Below are 15,664 nucleotides of genomic sequence, written 5' to 3' on the forward strand. Positions count from 1 at the left end.
GGGGAAAGCCTCAAGAACAATCACTGTTCAAAACATTTTGTTTAAAAGCCAATTCCCAAATTCATCGAAAGACTGCTCAATACTTTTAACAGACCATTTATGAAAATTCATAAGTTGAAATTCAACTAAAAAGCCTCATCTAATTGCCCGCAGATGGAGACAGGTTTGAAGTACTAAGAGAGCTTAATGGGAAAAAGATCTTCCTATGACAAAATAGTCTGAAATTAGTAGGAAAAAAATGAGGTCCCACTGGTGGCCATGCCACTTCCATTCATTAACCTCCCAGTTTCAAGTTATTTAAGTTTTATCCCTTATATTGATGAAAGAAAAAACTTCTCTCTGTAGCAACACCATGGTCACCAGAAGGTTTACTTTTCAGGTCAAGACTGGAGAAAAGAGCAAATAAGCTCTTTTCTGATGTCAGTCCCTGCTGGCACCAGCAGCCCGTCCTGGGGACTTGGATGGCTACGTTACAGGGCTGAGTGTCCCTGAAGTCTGAATTCAGAGATCAGAGCTGACCCCTGAATAACCCTTTCACTGGGTACAAGTCACATTTAGCTTCTGCTCAAGGAACCCAGACCACAACCATGAACTAGGAAATATATCAGTTCAGCACTCCAGAGAAAGATGGGAAAGTAAGGGAAAGGCTCTGCACTTCACTCAGCTCTAATTAAACAAAAATCCCATTTCAGCCCCAGACAATGTCTCATCTAGAGGCCAAAACTTCAGATGAAGGAAGGTAAGAGAACCACAGGAGAAGCACAAACTTCAAGTAGGTTCAGGGAATTATACTTCAAGTTTCCTTGGTAATTCTGCAACTTAATTTTCTTTATCCAAGCATTTCTCTCTCCCTTCTACTTTTGGGAACAGTTCAAATAAGACAGATTCATCCACAGTTTTGAGCTGCCACTTGTAAATAAGAGTCCATCTAAAAATCTATTTAACAGGCTATAAGAAAAATCCAGCCCTCCTCATTTCTCATCTTCTCAAGGAGCAGCATGTACTGCACTCAAACATAATCCTGTAAAGGATAAACCCACTTCCATTTCATTCATTTATATTTACCTCCAAGATAAAGAAGCACTGCTGGTCACAAACTTAATATAATGGCTCACCTAATCCTAGCCAGCCCAAGCATTAAAAAAAAAAAAAAAAAAAAAAAAGAACAGAAAATTAAAAAAAGAAGAAAAAGAATTCTTGTGGTAGATACAGAACTAAAATGTATCTTGTTAAAGTCTGGATCTGAGAATTTATATGGACAAGTAAATTGTAGTCCAAAGTAAAAAAGGGAACAGAAAAATTAAATTGTTCAGTGACTACACAAAAAACTCGCTCATAATAGATTTTTTTCTTTTAAGCTCACCTTTGAAGAAAGGATTTCAGGTCATGTTGCTGAAAGGGTGAACACAAACAAAAATGCAATCTTGAAACAGACTTAATTGTGCCGTTTGGATGCTAAGAGATACCTCTTCACACCTTGTTCATTACTTAGAAGCAATGGAATAACGAGCAAGCAATGAAAAAAATAATGGACACTACAGGTAAGATGCAGTTTTTGAACACTGGATCATGATTTAATAGAGGAGTTCACTAAAGCTTCTGCAGCCAAAACCACAAGTTGTTTATTTCCCTCTCTGTAAATCACTGAGCCTTTAGATACAGTTAGCATCAGCTATCCAAAAACTTTAAAATGTCACTTTAAGATCTTTCAGAGAAATGGTAAACTAATCTAGAAGAATTTGAAGTCTGAGTCGATGACAAAAACCCACACAAAGCCCCCAAACCACAGGAGCTGGGAATCATGGAGCAGGGAGAACCAGCTTTCTGATACCCAGCTTTCAGAGAAACATCTCGTTGTAGTACATTTCTTGGCTTTTCCTGTTCTTTTTCTCAAATATGAAAGACTGCCACATTATTCTCTAAGGCCTCTGACAGTGGTAAAGCAATTTTCTCCATAAATCATTGTAATGCTAACACAGCAGTTTACAGACTCATCTTTAAAAGAAAGCCTTTACATTTACTGCCACTGCCAGCAGAGAGAAAGAAAGTTAAGCTCTGACAACTGTTCTGTCTGGGGGCATATTAAATGGAAAATTTATTCCTTGGCCCAATTCTAACAAAATTTAATATACTTGTGAAAACTGTGTAAATACTTTGTACTTAAGAGAAGTGAGTGCATTAAAAAGCCATTTAGCATATTGAGATACATGCACATTCATACTGCAAGCGTGCTGAAGTCCCCTGGATGTTCCAGCAAAACTGAGTAACCTGCAATAGAAAAGCCTCAAATGTTCTTTCTCTGAACGTTCTTCTTGATAATCTATTGTTCTTGAAGAAAATAAAGGAAAAAGGAGAAAAGGTTGGAATTTTCCTGGTTTGTCTCCTCATTCCAGAAGGCAACTGGAGCTTTCCTGAACATTTAATCAGAATTTTTTTAGTTTATTTTAGTAAACATACGTATGTTTAGAGTACTTTATTAGTCCACAGTAAGTCCAGACATCCATAAACATTCTTACCACAAGGTCCTCACGAGGGTAGTGCTGCTGCCCAGTTCCAGGATTTTTTCAGCCTATTTGTACATAGTCTTTGATTACACTTTTCACCCTGTTAGCATAAACCCAATTTTATTTCACTTCTAAACACCAATGTTTTGCAGATAAGGAACATTTACATCTTTCTCCTCCGTGAACCTAAAGGTAATACATCTTAAAAAGCTGTTTAAGCCAGCAGATCTTTTGGAGTCCAGTCTGTGAACTTCACATAGGGTTAAAACAATCAAACCAAACACTCTTGTATTCTGTCCATCTGTAACAGCAGCTTATTTAAAAAATATAACCCAGCCAAATTTAATTGCAAGGAAGTTTAACTTCCGGTCAATTCTGCTTTTATTCCTAAGTATACTTAAAATATCCCTTTAAATACTTCCTAAAAAATTTATTAAGATTACTTATGTATTAGTCTTGTATTAACTCGGTATTTAAATCCATTTGTCTCAACAGCAACAGCTAAACTCCAAGACTTACCTTCTGCCATTTCATCACTGTTTCTTACTGCATGCCCAGGAAAACCTTTAAAGATCAGTGCAGTGGACCAAATAATAAAACTTTTCACAACACTCTAAAAGCATAATTTCACTTTATAAGTACCTTAATTTGGCTCATCTGTGAATACCTAAAACCTGCTCTTACTCAGTTTCACAGACTCTCTGAACTTGAGGCTGTTAGTTTAAATGAAAAGGTGAACAGCAGACTGTGCTGGCTGACACATACGATGTGTACATTCTCCATGAACGAATTCTGACTTTACAAGAACTCTTTGAATAGCCAGAAGCCAACAAGAAGAACAGGAGCAGCACATTCAGCAAAGCTACTTTACCAAAGCACTGAAGGATGTGCTCAGATGTGAACTGTCTTACTCAGCCTACATGCTAAAACCCCTAAAAATTTCTCAAACACTTTGATAAATAAAAAGCATGAGCAGGGGAGAACATTGACTTGGAAAACAAGTTATTTTTCAATAAAATGCACTTAATTACCAATTCTAAGATGGGCCTGGAAGAAGGCCTCACTGTATCTTTATTATAACAGTAACACACATACTTTCCAAACATATATTTCACCCAAGAATTAGGATGCCTTCGAACAGGAGTGTGATTTACTGTCCTTCCAGCATTTTCTAACCAAATACCACAGAAATGCTGCTCTTGCAGAATGTCAAGGAGAAGAAAGGGCAAAGGAGCAAAATCCAATCCGTGCTGAAGCTGGTAGCTGAGAAAGTTTGTCTACACTGCAGTGAGATTCCCATCTGCATTTCATTGCAGCTGGTGTGAACCCAATCAGTGCAGGTTAAGCGTACGTCAGATCCCTGATTACTGTGCTCTGACCCCGGCTAAGACGGACATTATACATTCCTGCTACACACTGCAGTAGCTAAGGAATCAATGCTGCTTTAAACAAAATGTCCTCTGTGCTACACATGCCTCCAATTTCTTCACATAGTGCAAATTTCTTGGGGTCCCTCACCAAATACTCAAGCTCTTCTGTCACTCTCCGTGTGGCCCCTTTGTAAGGCACCAGATGAAAAGTGAGAAAACCCAAGTTTAATCTATCTATCTTGTCAACATAATGTTTTTTCTCACGTATGGTCTCCTTGGATTTCCTGCTCCCCATATATAAAGCAGGGATGATGCTACTTCTCTCAAGAGACTGCTGTGAAGCAGCCTTGAAATTAGTGAGACGTGCTTGCAAGAAGCTAGAACAGGTCCTGCACATATGCCATGCAGAAAGATTTCCTAGTTAACATATTCCCTCGTTTTTTCCACCCCAAGGAGCTCCAAGCACAAACTACCACAAATAAGCAAATCCCCCAGGGTAGGGAGAAACCAGTTTAAGATCAGGGCTGTGGCAAGTCCCAGCCTGTTCATGTGCTCTCTTACAGCCCGATCCCTAAGGGAGCTGGTTCATGGACCTAACTAGAAGAAACTGATCCTGTTGAAAGACAGTCAAAAGCATTTCACCAGTTATGTGTCAAAATTGGTCCACAGGAGGCTCAGATGAGCTTCAGCAGCAGTACACAGGACATGGCCACCCTGCACAGGTGGGATACACAGGAATTGCTGGCAAGAGTGCAACTGTTGCATTGGCTTTCCCACAACCACTCCTCACTAGTGCTCGGCACCGCAAACAGCTTCCGAAGACCAAGACTTCAAGCAATCACAGCTAAAAACAACTCAGCTTTTTAATATTTGCCATTGTGATTGGATCTGTGGTGTAAAACCAACACGGATTCTTAAGACTACCAAACATGATGATTGATTTTTAAAATGCTAGAACTGCATCACTTAGAACTAAGCTAGCATGAAGACAACAGGCTTCGTACAACAGCTGCTGATACTGGCACCTCAAAGGTTCTGGATTTGGTCTTGACCAACACCAACAGGAATAAAAAGTACTGCTGAGATACCTGAGTGCCATCACAGACCAATGACAGTCACAAACTTATCACACACAGTCACAGTCACACATTGGCAAAACGATTTTTGGGAAGCAAGTGCTAAGTGCAGCAGGTGTACCAACAATAACTTGCTTCATATGGGCTATTAACTGAGCCTCAGCAGCCCACGTGCCCATGGCCTGCTGCCAGAGCCACAGTGTGTCCTACCTGGATACTATGCTGGAGCCATTGTAGAGGTCACTGGCGTAGGACAGCGTGGCCAGGGGCCGCACAGAATTGTAGCGCGTGAACTTGGACAGACACTCCTGGAACTCATCCAGCTGGCTGGTGGTTCTGCTGTCATCTAGAAGAGGCAGTCACATTGGAGGGGGCAGAAACAGAGCAAGGAGGTAAACTCAACAGTAAACCAAAAAAAAAAAAAAAAAAAAAATCAAGAAAAATCAAGGTATTTGTCTCCACATGATGCTTGTTATTTGGGGAGGACACTTGGTCAAAACCAGGCTCTCTCTCATCTCTAGCATTCTCTGAAGGCATTATGAGCTTTTCAGACCACAAATAAAATGCTGGGTGAACCTACTATGCTGAGAATCTGCCTAGAAGTCAAATACAACTTTCCTGATAAGCTCATTTATTTTATTCACATTCAGAGCCCATGGGCCATATAGATTATTAACAGAAAACCTTCAAGCATATCGAAATGCACTGCAAAGGACATGTCTAGTTTTCAGCAGGGGTGAAAGTATATTCCTTTCCCTGATCTGTTATGGTATGTTTACATTTGGTGTCAATTACATTCAAAATACTTTTAGCAAAAAATACTTCTCTTGTTATTCCAAAAGCAACAGAGCTAAGGGAGAAGCATTTCAGGGCTGGAGAATGAAGGCAAGCATGAAACCAAAAGGCTCCCTGTACTAGAAGTTTTGTGAAAATTATGACCTTCAGCAGACAAGGTGAAATTGAGCCAGCTTGAATAATGATGATATATATTCTGTGGGAAATGGAACAGTTTACTACAAAAGTTAAAAGTAAATTGCAGTGTAGATAGTTGAAAGTCATTCACTGACTTCTCAGAAGTCCCAACTTTTCTTGGTAGGAACATAATTTTGTTTAAAGCATTCTAAATTTCAGTATTTTGTAAGCAAGGAAAAATTCCTAACTTACAGCAATGCCTCACAGGCAAATCTGGGTTCCCAATACTGTCACATACCCACAGCCAAACATCAGGCAGCACCTTCAGGCTTCATCACAACCCCCCAGATCTGCAGCAATTCTCATACTCCTTCTCTAATGCTTCCACCCTCCCTTTCTTTTTGCACCAGTGCATTTTAGGGGACCTACAGCTAACACTGCTGGTTTACAGGTACTGCACACCTCATCTCCTGTTCCACCCCAGCATCAGAGAAACCACCCACACACCCCCACCCCTCCCAGAGATCACATTCCACCCACTAGTTAAGCTAGCCTTATCAGCAGCATGAAGAAATAACAAGATCTACTTAAAGGCTTGGAAATACCAGGGTGAAAAAAGAGAGGTTGATCTATAAAAGCAAAATCCAGCCGTGATTTCTTGTGGGAAAACACAGAGAATAATCATTTCTGCACTCTGGTAATTCCTTGCCATCAGAAATTATTATCTCTACACTTACAGGCATTTTGAAGTGTCCCTTATATGCAGTGTTTAATGTTTCATCATATAAAGGAACAGTGAAGGCTAGTAATTAGCATGTTTGGAGTACTAGCATATACATTATCCATGGCAGACAGATGAAAAGGGGCAAAATGAACAAAGTGATGCTCTAAATTAACATCACCAGCACCTGACCACTACAGAAAAAAGCCTGAGAAGCAACACAAACATCAGTCAGCGTTTTTCAAAGACTGTTTTCTCTTTCAGCACTGTGATAGGGACAAATAGCTGCCACCCTTCCATTTCCCTCATTTAGAGATCAAGCACACAGACCTTCTATAATTTTTTCTCTATATGGGCCTGGAAAACCGAATATTATTTCTCAAGACATCTTCCCCTGGCAAAGTGCAAGGCCATTTGATAATTACAGTAATATTAAGTCTCCACTCCCTACTCGAACAATCAGAGGCACTTCTTGCAAAAAGCTTTAAATCCACATTAAATCCTATTTAAAATGTGTCAAAATGCAGGAATGACTTAGGAGAGGAAAACTTAATCAAGTATCATAGGCTACCCCTTATTTAGGAGAAAACCTGCCCTTGCAAATCCTCCGCTCTTGGTGCAGCTGACACATATGAATACAAAAAACCAGTTTCACTGCATTCATATTTATAGTTCCAATTATGAAGAAAGATGCCCTCTACAAGGGAATGCTGGGAAGAGCCCCATTTGTTATCCTTGGTTAATAACTTTTATTTTTACATAAACACAGTTATGCATCACCAAGATAGCACTGCATAACAACATCTCAGTGTGATCTGTGAAGAACTGCATTCTGCAAAGCACCTGCTAGCACTCCACAGGGATCTGGCTGGACACATGCAATGTGCTCCTCCAATATTTCAGATGCTGAAGTAACCTCCCAACGTGCTGCATTCCTTGCTAAAATAATTTTGCTGTGCACCATGAGAACTGAGTCAGCCCGTGCTCTGAAGTAGGTAAAAGATGTTAAATACTTCTAAGAGTGAGCTCCCCTAAGACATGCTGCAGCCTTTATATTTGGAGCCATTTATTAATGAATTTTTAAAGTTACTTTTTATTTATTTATTTTAAAGGGACAGAAACTAAATTCATGGAGAAGAAAAAAGCAGAGGTTTCTACCCCAGCAATCCTGCTGATCTGTTCCTTGGGAGGTTGGTCCTTGCCTTAAGTAAAGATCCTGTGGTGCAGCAACCTCTGCCTGGTTTCCTCTCGTGCCTAAGTGGTGTCTCCCACCCCCTGAGGGCTGGCAGCTTTCCTTGCAGTCTGTCACTCGATATGGGCTGCAGCTCAAAGCTTGGTGGTGCAAGTCTCTTGCCTGTTGCAGTCCATTGCCTGAAGCTTTTTTTGCCAAGCTGGTTTGCCCTCCAGAGGGGCTACAGAACAACCCTCCTCACCCTCAAGACTATTTGACCCTCTCATTTCTTAAGAGGGTCTTGTGTGTAATTAAGACCCATGGATACAGTAGGCAACAATTACTATAGCTGCTGTCACACTGTTAGTCAATTATGAATGAGGCAATCTAGGCAACTTTGAAAACAGCTTCTAATTCTTCAAAACAAGCCTTAAATCTAAGGTGTGCCCCATGGGACAAGAGCACTGCTGCACAGTCAGCTTCTATAGTCCAAGCTATTTGTTAACCAAGACACAATCTAGACAACAAAGGGTAACCTCCAAGTGTCCCCTTGCATGCTAAATACAGGAGAATGTATCCATTTATGTTTACACCTCTGTAGCATTTCAATAGCAGTGTTTTTAACTACTGGGTTTATACCACATCTAGTGGACAGACAACTCAACCTCTGCTTTCAGGCATTTTCATCTTCAGAACAGGCACCAGAGCAATTATTTATTGTAGGTTTTACCCGTCACAGTAAGGGATTACAAAGCCATACATGTGCCCGCCAAAGTGACAGGATTAAGTGTTCCAAATTTAGCAACTTCAAAGATTGGTCAAGAATAGCAAAAGGGAATGATCTGAGTGACACAAATACATACAGCCACATTCTCATGCGAGGAAGAAGTGCGAGCTGCTCTCTCAAAAGCAAAGCTTTTCTGCGAGAGGTACCTGCCACCAGAAGTGGAACACTGCACAAGCACTCACCCGAGACACGAGTCATCCTGGTGGAGAAATAGCACTGCTCCAGGTCCTCAAAGTGAGCCGTGAGGCGCTTGCGTCGCGAGGCCAGCGTGCTGTTATACCACGGCTGCTTTTTGGTCTGAGGGGAGAAGGGAGAACACTTCAGAAAGTTAAAGCCAGGCCTGGGTTTCGCTTCCATAGATTTTACCCAATTTTAAACAATATATACGATAGGTCAGAAGTGTAAAATGACAATAAATGAAGAATCTTGGCACTGTCAAGAGTTATTTCTTAGGGTTCTATGCTGCACCCCTTAATGTAACAAAAACAAACCCCTGCTTTCAGAACCTTAGCAAATTTAGTGATTCTGGCCTCACACACAGGACAGGCAATCCCAACCCTTGGGGAACCCTGTCTTGCATTTATTCAGATAGACAGCAGAAGCCATCTTCCAGCTTCACAAATCAAACAGACTCTACAACAAATACTCCCCAGATCCCTGGCAGACAGCTCATTAAAAGAGAAGGGGGTGTTTATTTTAATGAGTTACTGAATTATTTCTTTTGAAGCGACTCAGTAACTCTGTAAAACTAAGCAAATAAAAAGAGAAGTAAAAGACAGCATGAAGTTCAAAGGTTAATTGAAAAGAAGTTCATGAAAATCATCACTAAAGCCATTTCCCAACCTACCCAAACAGTAATAGTGAGAGGTAGGAGCAAAGGATTTAAACTAAGTAAGTAATCTTTCCTCCTGAAGGAAACACAGGACATGCAGTACTTACCATTTTAATCACGAGTCGTGAAAAGGAATGAAACCCTCTACTAACATAAGAAGCACAAAGAGCTCCTTGCTTTAATTTCTATTTAAGAAGCCTCACATACCACATCCTCAAAGCTAAATTTTAAAAGATTTAAGAACCATCAAACTCCCTAATGAACAACAACCCTGAGCAAGTACAAGGCCCATAATGCTACTCAATGGCACTGACAAAACCCACTTCGTGTACAACTCCCCCTCAATCCATGCAGGAGAACAGCCTGTTCTCATTACAGCCACCTACCAAGCCAACAAGAACAAAATCAGTTTACAGCCCACTCAAATTTTGTTTGTACCTGTACGAAAAGCAATCTAACATTCTAGGAAAAAAGCAAACCCCAAGCAGTGAATCCCCCAAGTCACCACTTCCCACCCGAAGCCACACACTGACATCGTGGCTCACGCTTGCCTGTGACAGCACCTATGGTCTTCACAGCTTGTTCACCCCAAAAGCAGCTCCAACCTCAACACACAACACTGGGAAGTGCTCCTACATCAATACCTTTCAAGTACCATTTTCTAAAACGTTACATCTTTAAAAAACGCTCAATAGAACACTTCTGTAGCCTCCTCCTATAATTTTTGTGTGCCAGCCTGCAATGCCTCCAGTCTCTCTCAGCACATCAGTAGTGATGTGGGCTCGAGACAACTTCAGGCAAAGAACAACGGCTTCAGTCTCAAGTTAAGGCAAGCTGCCTGAGCCATGATGAGCGATACAACCCAAACCCACGCCTGATCTGCCAGATCAGTCCACACTGAGATGGAATCAATCACGTAAGAGTTTGCCTGCTGGGTCTCCCAAGAAAGACCACTCACTGGAGCAGGTCTCAGGCTGGCAACATGGCAACCCAGCTGTGCTGAGAACCAAGCAAGGGGCACTAGCCCATTGTCATCAGACCACCCCCAGCTAAACATTTCAATCTGCTCAAGTTTTGCCCAAAACCAGATGTTCAGTTTCTATGAAGCCTGATCCGTGGCTACTTTCTAAGCAATACTGGGCAACAGGAGGAAAAAATAAGGGAAGAGAGAAAAGACACCCAAGCAATTTTTATTCGATGGCTAAAACTACTATGGTTGCCCTAGCTGAGGATATTAGTTTGGATTCCTCTGTTATCAAGAGTGATTTTACTGTCTGAACTCCATCAGATACTCTTAAAGAGTCCTCTAACAACTGTGAAAAAGCATCATAGCTGCACACAAGCTCCTTATTTCTAGCAGAAAAAAGGTACTGCCATTAAATACTACCTGCAGAATTGCCCAGGGCCTCAGTGACTTGTCCACCATTTACTTCTGAAGCTCAGCTTCTGGAAGAGAAGTGTCCTAGAGCTCTGTGGTATATAAATTCTTCCCTAACAACATGTCTGTGGGCAATGCACAAAGTAATTATATTGAGAAAGAAAGCTCTGCTGTCCATCCTAGATAACCCTTGCTGCCAGCAGTGCCCAATATATGATTTTTGCTGTGACTGACAATTAGGGAAAACCCTCCCAATTTATTTTATATTCTTAAAACTACTTTTATGGCAAAGTCTTCCTGAAATTAGACTACCTTTGAACAGAAGTGTTTAACTTCAAGAGTTCTCTTTGAACTCCCCATCCAAACATATATTAAAGTTTAATTTGAAAATTTGTACTTGAGAGCACAGATCTTGCACTCTTGAGGACAAGAAATCGCATTTGAGGACAAAAAAGATTATTCTCACACAAATAAGGCTGTCATACAGAATGACTAGAAAGTCTAGGTTGTTTGTTTTCTGAGCTCACCAGCAGGATAGCTATGCTATCAATTTTGGCTTTGAAATAGGAACTACTGAGACAAGTAGTGTCAGTGGAGAACAAATACACCATAGCACATCAGAGTCCTGAACATAAAACCCCCATCCGCATTTCACCTGCCCTCTGAAATGCGGTAGAACTACAACACTCTGTTCCAGCAAAATCCTCCAAGGGCCAGAGTAGCAGGAACCACAAGCATTTTCCCACAGACTAATAGACAGAATTTTCTAATTACCAGTTAGTTACACAGCTTCAAACCCAAAACCCTGCATGCAAACATATATGTGCACCAGCTCAAAATCCAGGTGGTTTTTTCTTTACATCAAGTAAGATCCAACAGCACTTCAACCTGTTAATTTACCAGTTTGATGCTGGTGCGTGCCAGGGGCAGTCCACCACCACCAGAGAGCACCCAAGGCACAGCTGGAATGTGACCAACAGTCCATCTGCCCAAATGAAAACTGTTTCACCTTTTTGGGACTGTGAGCTGGGTATCAGTGACAGCTTCCCAGCCCAGCTGAATCCCTCTGAGCTGCCAGACTACAGCAGTGCTGCTTGGAATTCGGGAGGCCTTGCAGATCAGACAGTTTGGAGGCTGCCTGCCAAACAGCTCCACTCTATATGCAACTTTTTACCCTCTAGATGAATTTATAATGGTTTGTAAGGCCCTGATGAGGACAAACGATGTAACTGTGCAAGGCAGGTTTTTTTTGTTTTGAAAGTCAAGCTCGATCTACAGCTATTTAAGCCAATGCAAAGGGTCAGGGATTTACCTCCCTTCCCCAGGGCTGCCCACATAGGAGATGCAGAGCAAACTGTATCCCCTCTTCCATGGAAGAGTCAGCTTTAAGAAATAAGTCTCAGATGTCTAAATACATCACACAAAGTCTCTCACACAACTGGGCACAATCATTCCTACAGCTGCAGTTGCCCATACAACCAGTTAAAAGCATTTTCAAGGCTCCAGCTGACCGGTGCTCTGGAGATGGATGAAGGTGCACCTCAACCCTGCCCAACCTCCACATTCACTCTCCCGTCCCCCCGTGCAGACAGATATATTATCTTACCTGAGAACTGCCACTGAAGCCTGGAGGCTGGCTATACTCGGTGGAGTCAATAATACTACTGCAAAAATAAACGAAATAGTCTGCTTAAACCACTGCACAGCCATCCTTTATCATTTTTAACCTGTTTGCTATTCCCCCCTTGACACTCTGCAGCATACTTGCCTTTGAAATCCATTTTACAGACAGGGAACACAAGGTTATATTTTTTTGGGGTTTTAGGAGAGATTTTTTTTTTTTTAAATAGAGTTTTCCTAGAGCAGAATGCTGTCACACACAATTATGTGTAGTGCAGTCGAATAATTTCTAATTAGAATGCAAAAGCATATCTTTTGTATGAAATATGCAGCACAAGACATTCTGAAAATAACATGCTACCATTGGTTTAAAACTCCTTAAAAAAAATGATAGAAAAAAGAAGTTTAATGCTCTGGCATTTGAATCAACACTGGAAAGGGAAAAGCTAAAGAAATCAGTGTAAGACAGACACTAGTTTAAACAGAAACAACTAAGGAAATACAGAAATAAACTAAAAAACCAAAATACTGACAGCCAGGATTACTATTATTAGAAAACACTACACCACAGTATAGTATCTATAATCACACAACATACCCTTTAAATCACTGTTTTAAAAACACAGCATAGACATGCAAACTCAGTGGAATTTAACTTTCAAAACTGCAGAAAGATCTCCTGATCCCAGCAGAAAACAGGTGGTTCAGTGTTCTTGGACATACAGGCAAAAAATTCAGCTCCCACAGTAAGACACCAGAGCCAGATTAAAGCACATTTATCACTCAAATTCCATATACTTCCAGGACAGGTAAAGATTAGCATATTAGAACACAATGATTATGCAGAACACATTATGAAAATAACCATGATTTGTTTCTAAAAAATCTTTTCATCTGCCTTGCTTCTGCTGTGTCATTTGACTTGGACAGAGAAGAAACTATCTGGGCTCATTATTCTCATTATTCACAGTCTTTCTTATGACATAACCTTAGATTTTAAGCATTGCCTGGGGAAGCTGAAGGTTTCTTTAAAAAGCTCCTAGAGCAGTGCTATAGGTCCTAGTTTTGTCAAAGATGAGTGTACCTATTGCTGCTTATGTAACAGTTGCCAGAACTTATGTGTGAACTTGAGAACCTTGGTCATAAATAAATTGGTTTGCTTGAAATGCCAGGCAGGGCACCTGTAAATCTAGAAGAATGAACCAATGGTACAGCAGTGCTTAATTATTTCTCTGAATGTTTTCAAGCTCCCCTGTAAGTGGAGGGGAGTGGAAACAGAAGATGAGACATAACCACTGGTGAGACTTAAAAAATTAACTTGGAAAATGAGACTGATTTGACTTCGGTTCTAGGCAAGACAAAAAGCTGAAAACAAAGAAAAATCTGAGGGATGAAAATCATTATTTGCTGCAAGCTATTGTACGGGAGAAAACAGCAGAGCTGTTTCAGGCATGGCTGGGGACAATGAACTTTAAATTAGCATGTGGCTTCATGAAATAATGAAACAGGGACAGCAGATCCTGCCAGGAACCGCAGGAATAACACATTCAGCTGGAAAGCGATGAAAAAGTACTCCACTCTGAGACAGGTACAGCAGCAATTAACAGCAAAACACACAGACTTAGAGTGTCTGGTCTCGTTCTGCTGCAGGTTGTCTGGTGATGTAAAGCCTTCAAGGGCGCAGACGTCATCTCCCCAACCAGAGTACAAATTCAAAGACATTTCTGTGCAGTGCCTATAGCTGAGTTAACTCATGTGTGCTTGAATGTTCTTCCTTTCAACAAACACGAAGCAAGTAACCAGAAAATTACAGAAGTGCCCTCCAAGTTCTTCTTTAAAAGCTGTAACATCAGGTTCAGTTTGGAAATTCAGCTACACCGATATGACATTTAAAAACCCAGAACAACAACAACAAAAAACAAGGCAATCCACAGACTATAAATCCCATTACAGGGATGGGAGGAGGTAATTAGAACAAATGGAGGGGAAGGAGGATCAGGATTTCAATAACTGAGTCAGAGTTACCAAGCAACTCATTCCTAAACCAGAATTTTCCCCTCAAACTCCTATTAGGGATAGTTTGTTATTGCTATTAGCCCTGGATAACATCTCAGGGAAGCTGCTCATTCCTACCTTCTGTTCGCACCATTTACTGGGAGCACAAAGCACGCGCGCCTGTTCAGAAATCCACGCACAGAACTATTTGTTCTCTTCCCTTCTTCTTCCCCTCTTGTTCTCTATTAGTATACGAAGCAAGCAATATGCAACGCTGTAAACAAGCACTGTGCTATTACCCAATTTAGTATTTCATCATCCCCTGTGTAGGCACAAGAGAAAACACGTGTTTCTTGCAGACAAGGATGTACTGAACATCATAGCTGGGCTAGGTTCTTTTGCTAAAGAACTTCTGAAGGAAGCTGGGGGGAGGCAAAGTAATTTCACATTTTGAAGATGTTAAGAATGGAGAGGAAAAAAGCTACAAACAATGAAAAGAAACAGAAAATTAATGAAGCAAGCCTGTGATTTAGAGGAAGCAGATGAATAAGGGCAAGTCACCAGAGACCAGATAAAACTGAATTCCAAAGAACTCTATTTTCTTGAACTTTAAATTCAAAGGCTAAAGAAGTTTTCTTCATCTCAGCACTAGTCTGTGATAACCTTGTACTATTTATAAGGCACATTAGGAAAGTGTTATACAATTATATTTCATTAGCAGTGTGTTAAGTATGTTAAGTTATATTTTGATTTAAATACACCATTTTAATTCACTGATAAGCTAATAAGTCTCCGCAAGTTCAATATAATTTTAACATGGAAGTGAATCCATCCCCAACTATGTTTGTATTTCACTCTTAGTGGCTCATGGCATCTCTAAAATGCACTTGAGATTAAATATTTCAGTTAAGAGAAGTGAAAAAAGTCAGCCTATTTTAAAACTCCAATCAGCTGTTCTGCAGCATTCCTGCCAAGGAGAAATGTTGCTGAGGTAATTCTTCAAAACTTACCCTTAATGTTGAAAATAAAATTAGTTTCAAGTGGTAGACATTCCTGGAATCTAACTGATGGTAATTCACACCAATGCAATTACTTGAATTATACAAAACTGTCGAGACAGGGTGGGGATAGAAGTTACAGGAGTAACTTCTGGCAACAACTGATGCCTCTTCAGACATTCCTTCACATACTGGTTTCTCTTTTACCACTCAAGGCTACTTCTCAATGCAGGAATGTCACCGAGAAAAAGCTAAGGGGTCTTCTAAAGCAGAGAGAACAAGGCAATGCCACATCCCCTA

The 15,664-nt window shown here is 40.7% G+C and overlaps 1 protein-coding gene across 2 annotated transcripts in view; it reads right to left on the bottom strand.

Annotated features, from left to right (window-relative positions):
- The window catches only part of COP1 (COP1 E3 ubiquitin ligase), a 124,503-nt gene that overhangs the window by 81,467 nt on the left and 27,372 nt on the right, over window positions 1-15,664 (bottom strand). For both annotated transcript variants that reach the window (XM_042033833.1, XM_042033832.1), the window contains exons 9-11: window positions 12,358-12,415; window positions 8,724-8,838; window positions 5,161-5,296 (exon numbers count right to left, since the gene is read on the bottom strand). In XM_042033833.1, coding sequence (XP_041889767.1) covers window positions 5,161-5,296; window positions 8,724-8,838; window positions 12,358-12,415 — 309 coding nt within the window. The remainder of the gene's footprint in view (window positions 1-5,160; window positions 5,297-8,723; window positions 8,839-12,357; window positions 12,416-15,664) is intronic.

Source organism: Corvus kubaryi, unplaced genomic scaffold (genome assembly GCF_017639235.1).
Source record: "Corvus kubaryi isolate FWS band 111438036 unplaced genomic scaffold, C.kubaryi_AGA036_p1.0 37361, whole genome shotgun sequence".
NCBI lineage: Eukaryota > Metazoa > Chordata > Aves > Passeriformes > Corvidae > Corvus > Corvus kubaryi.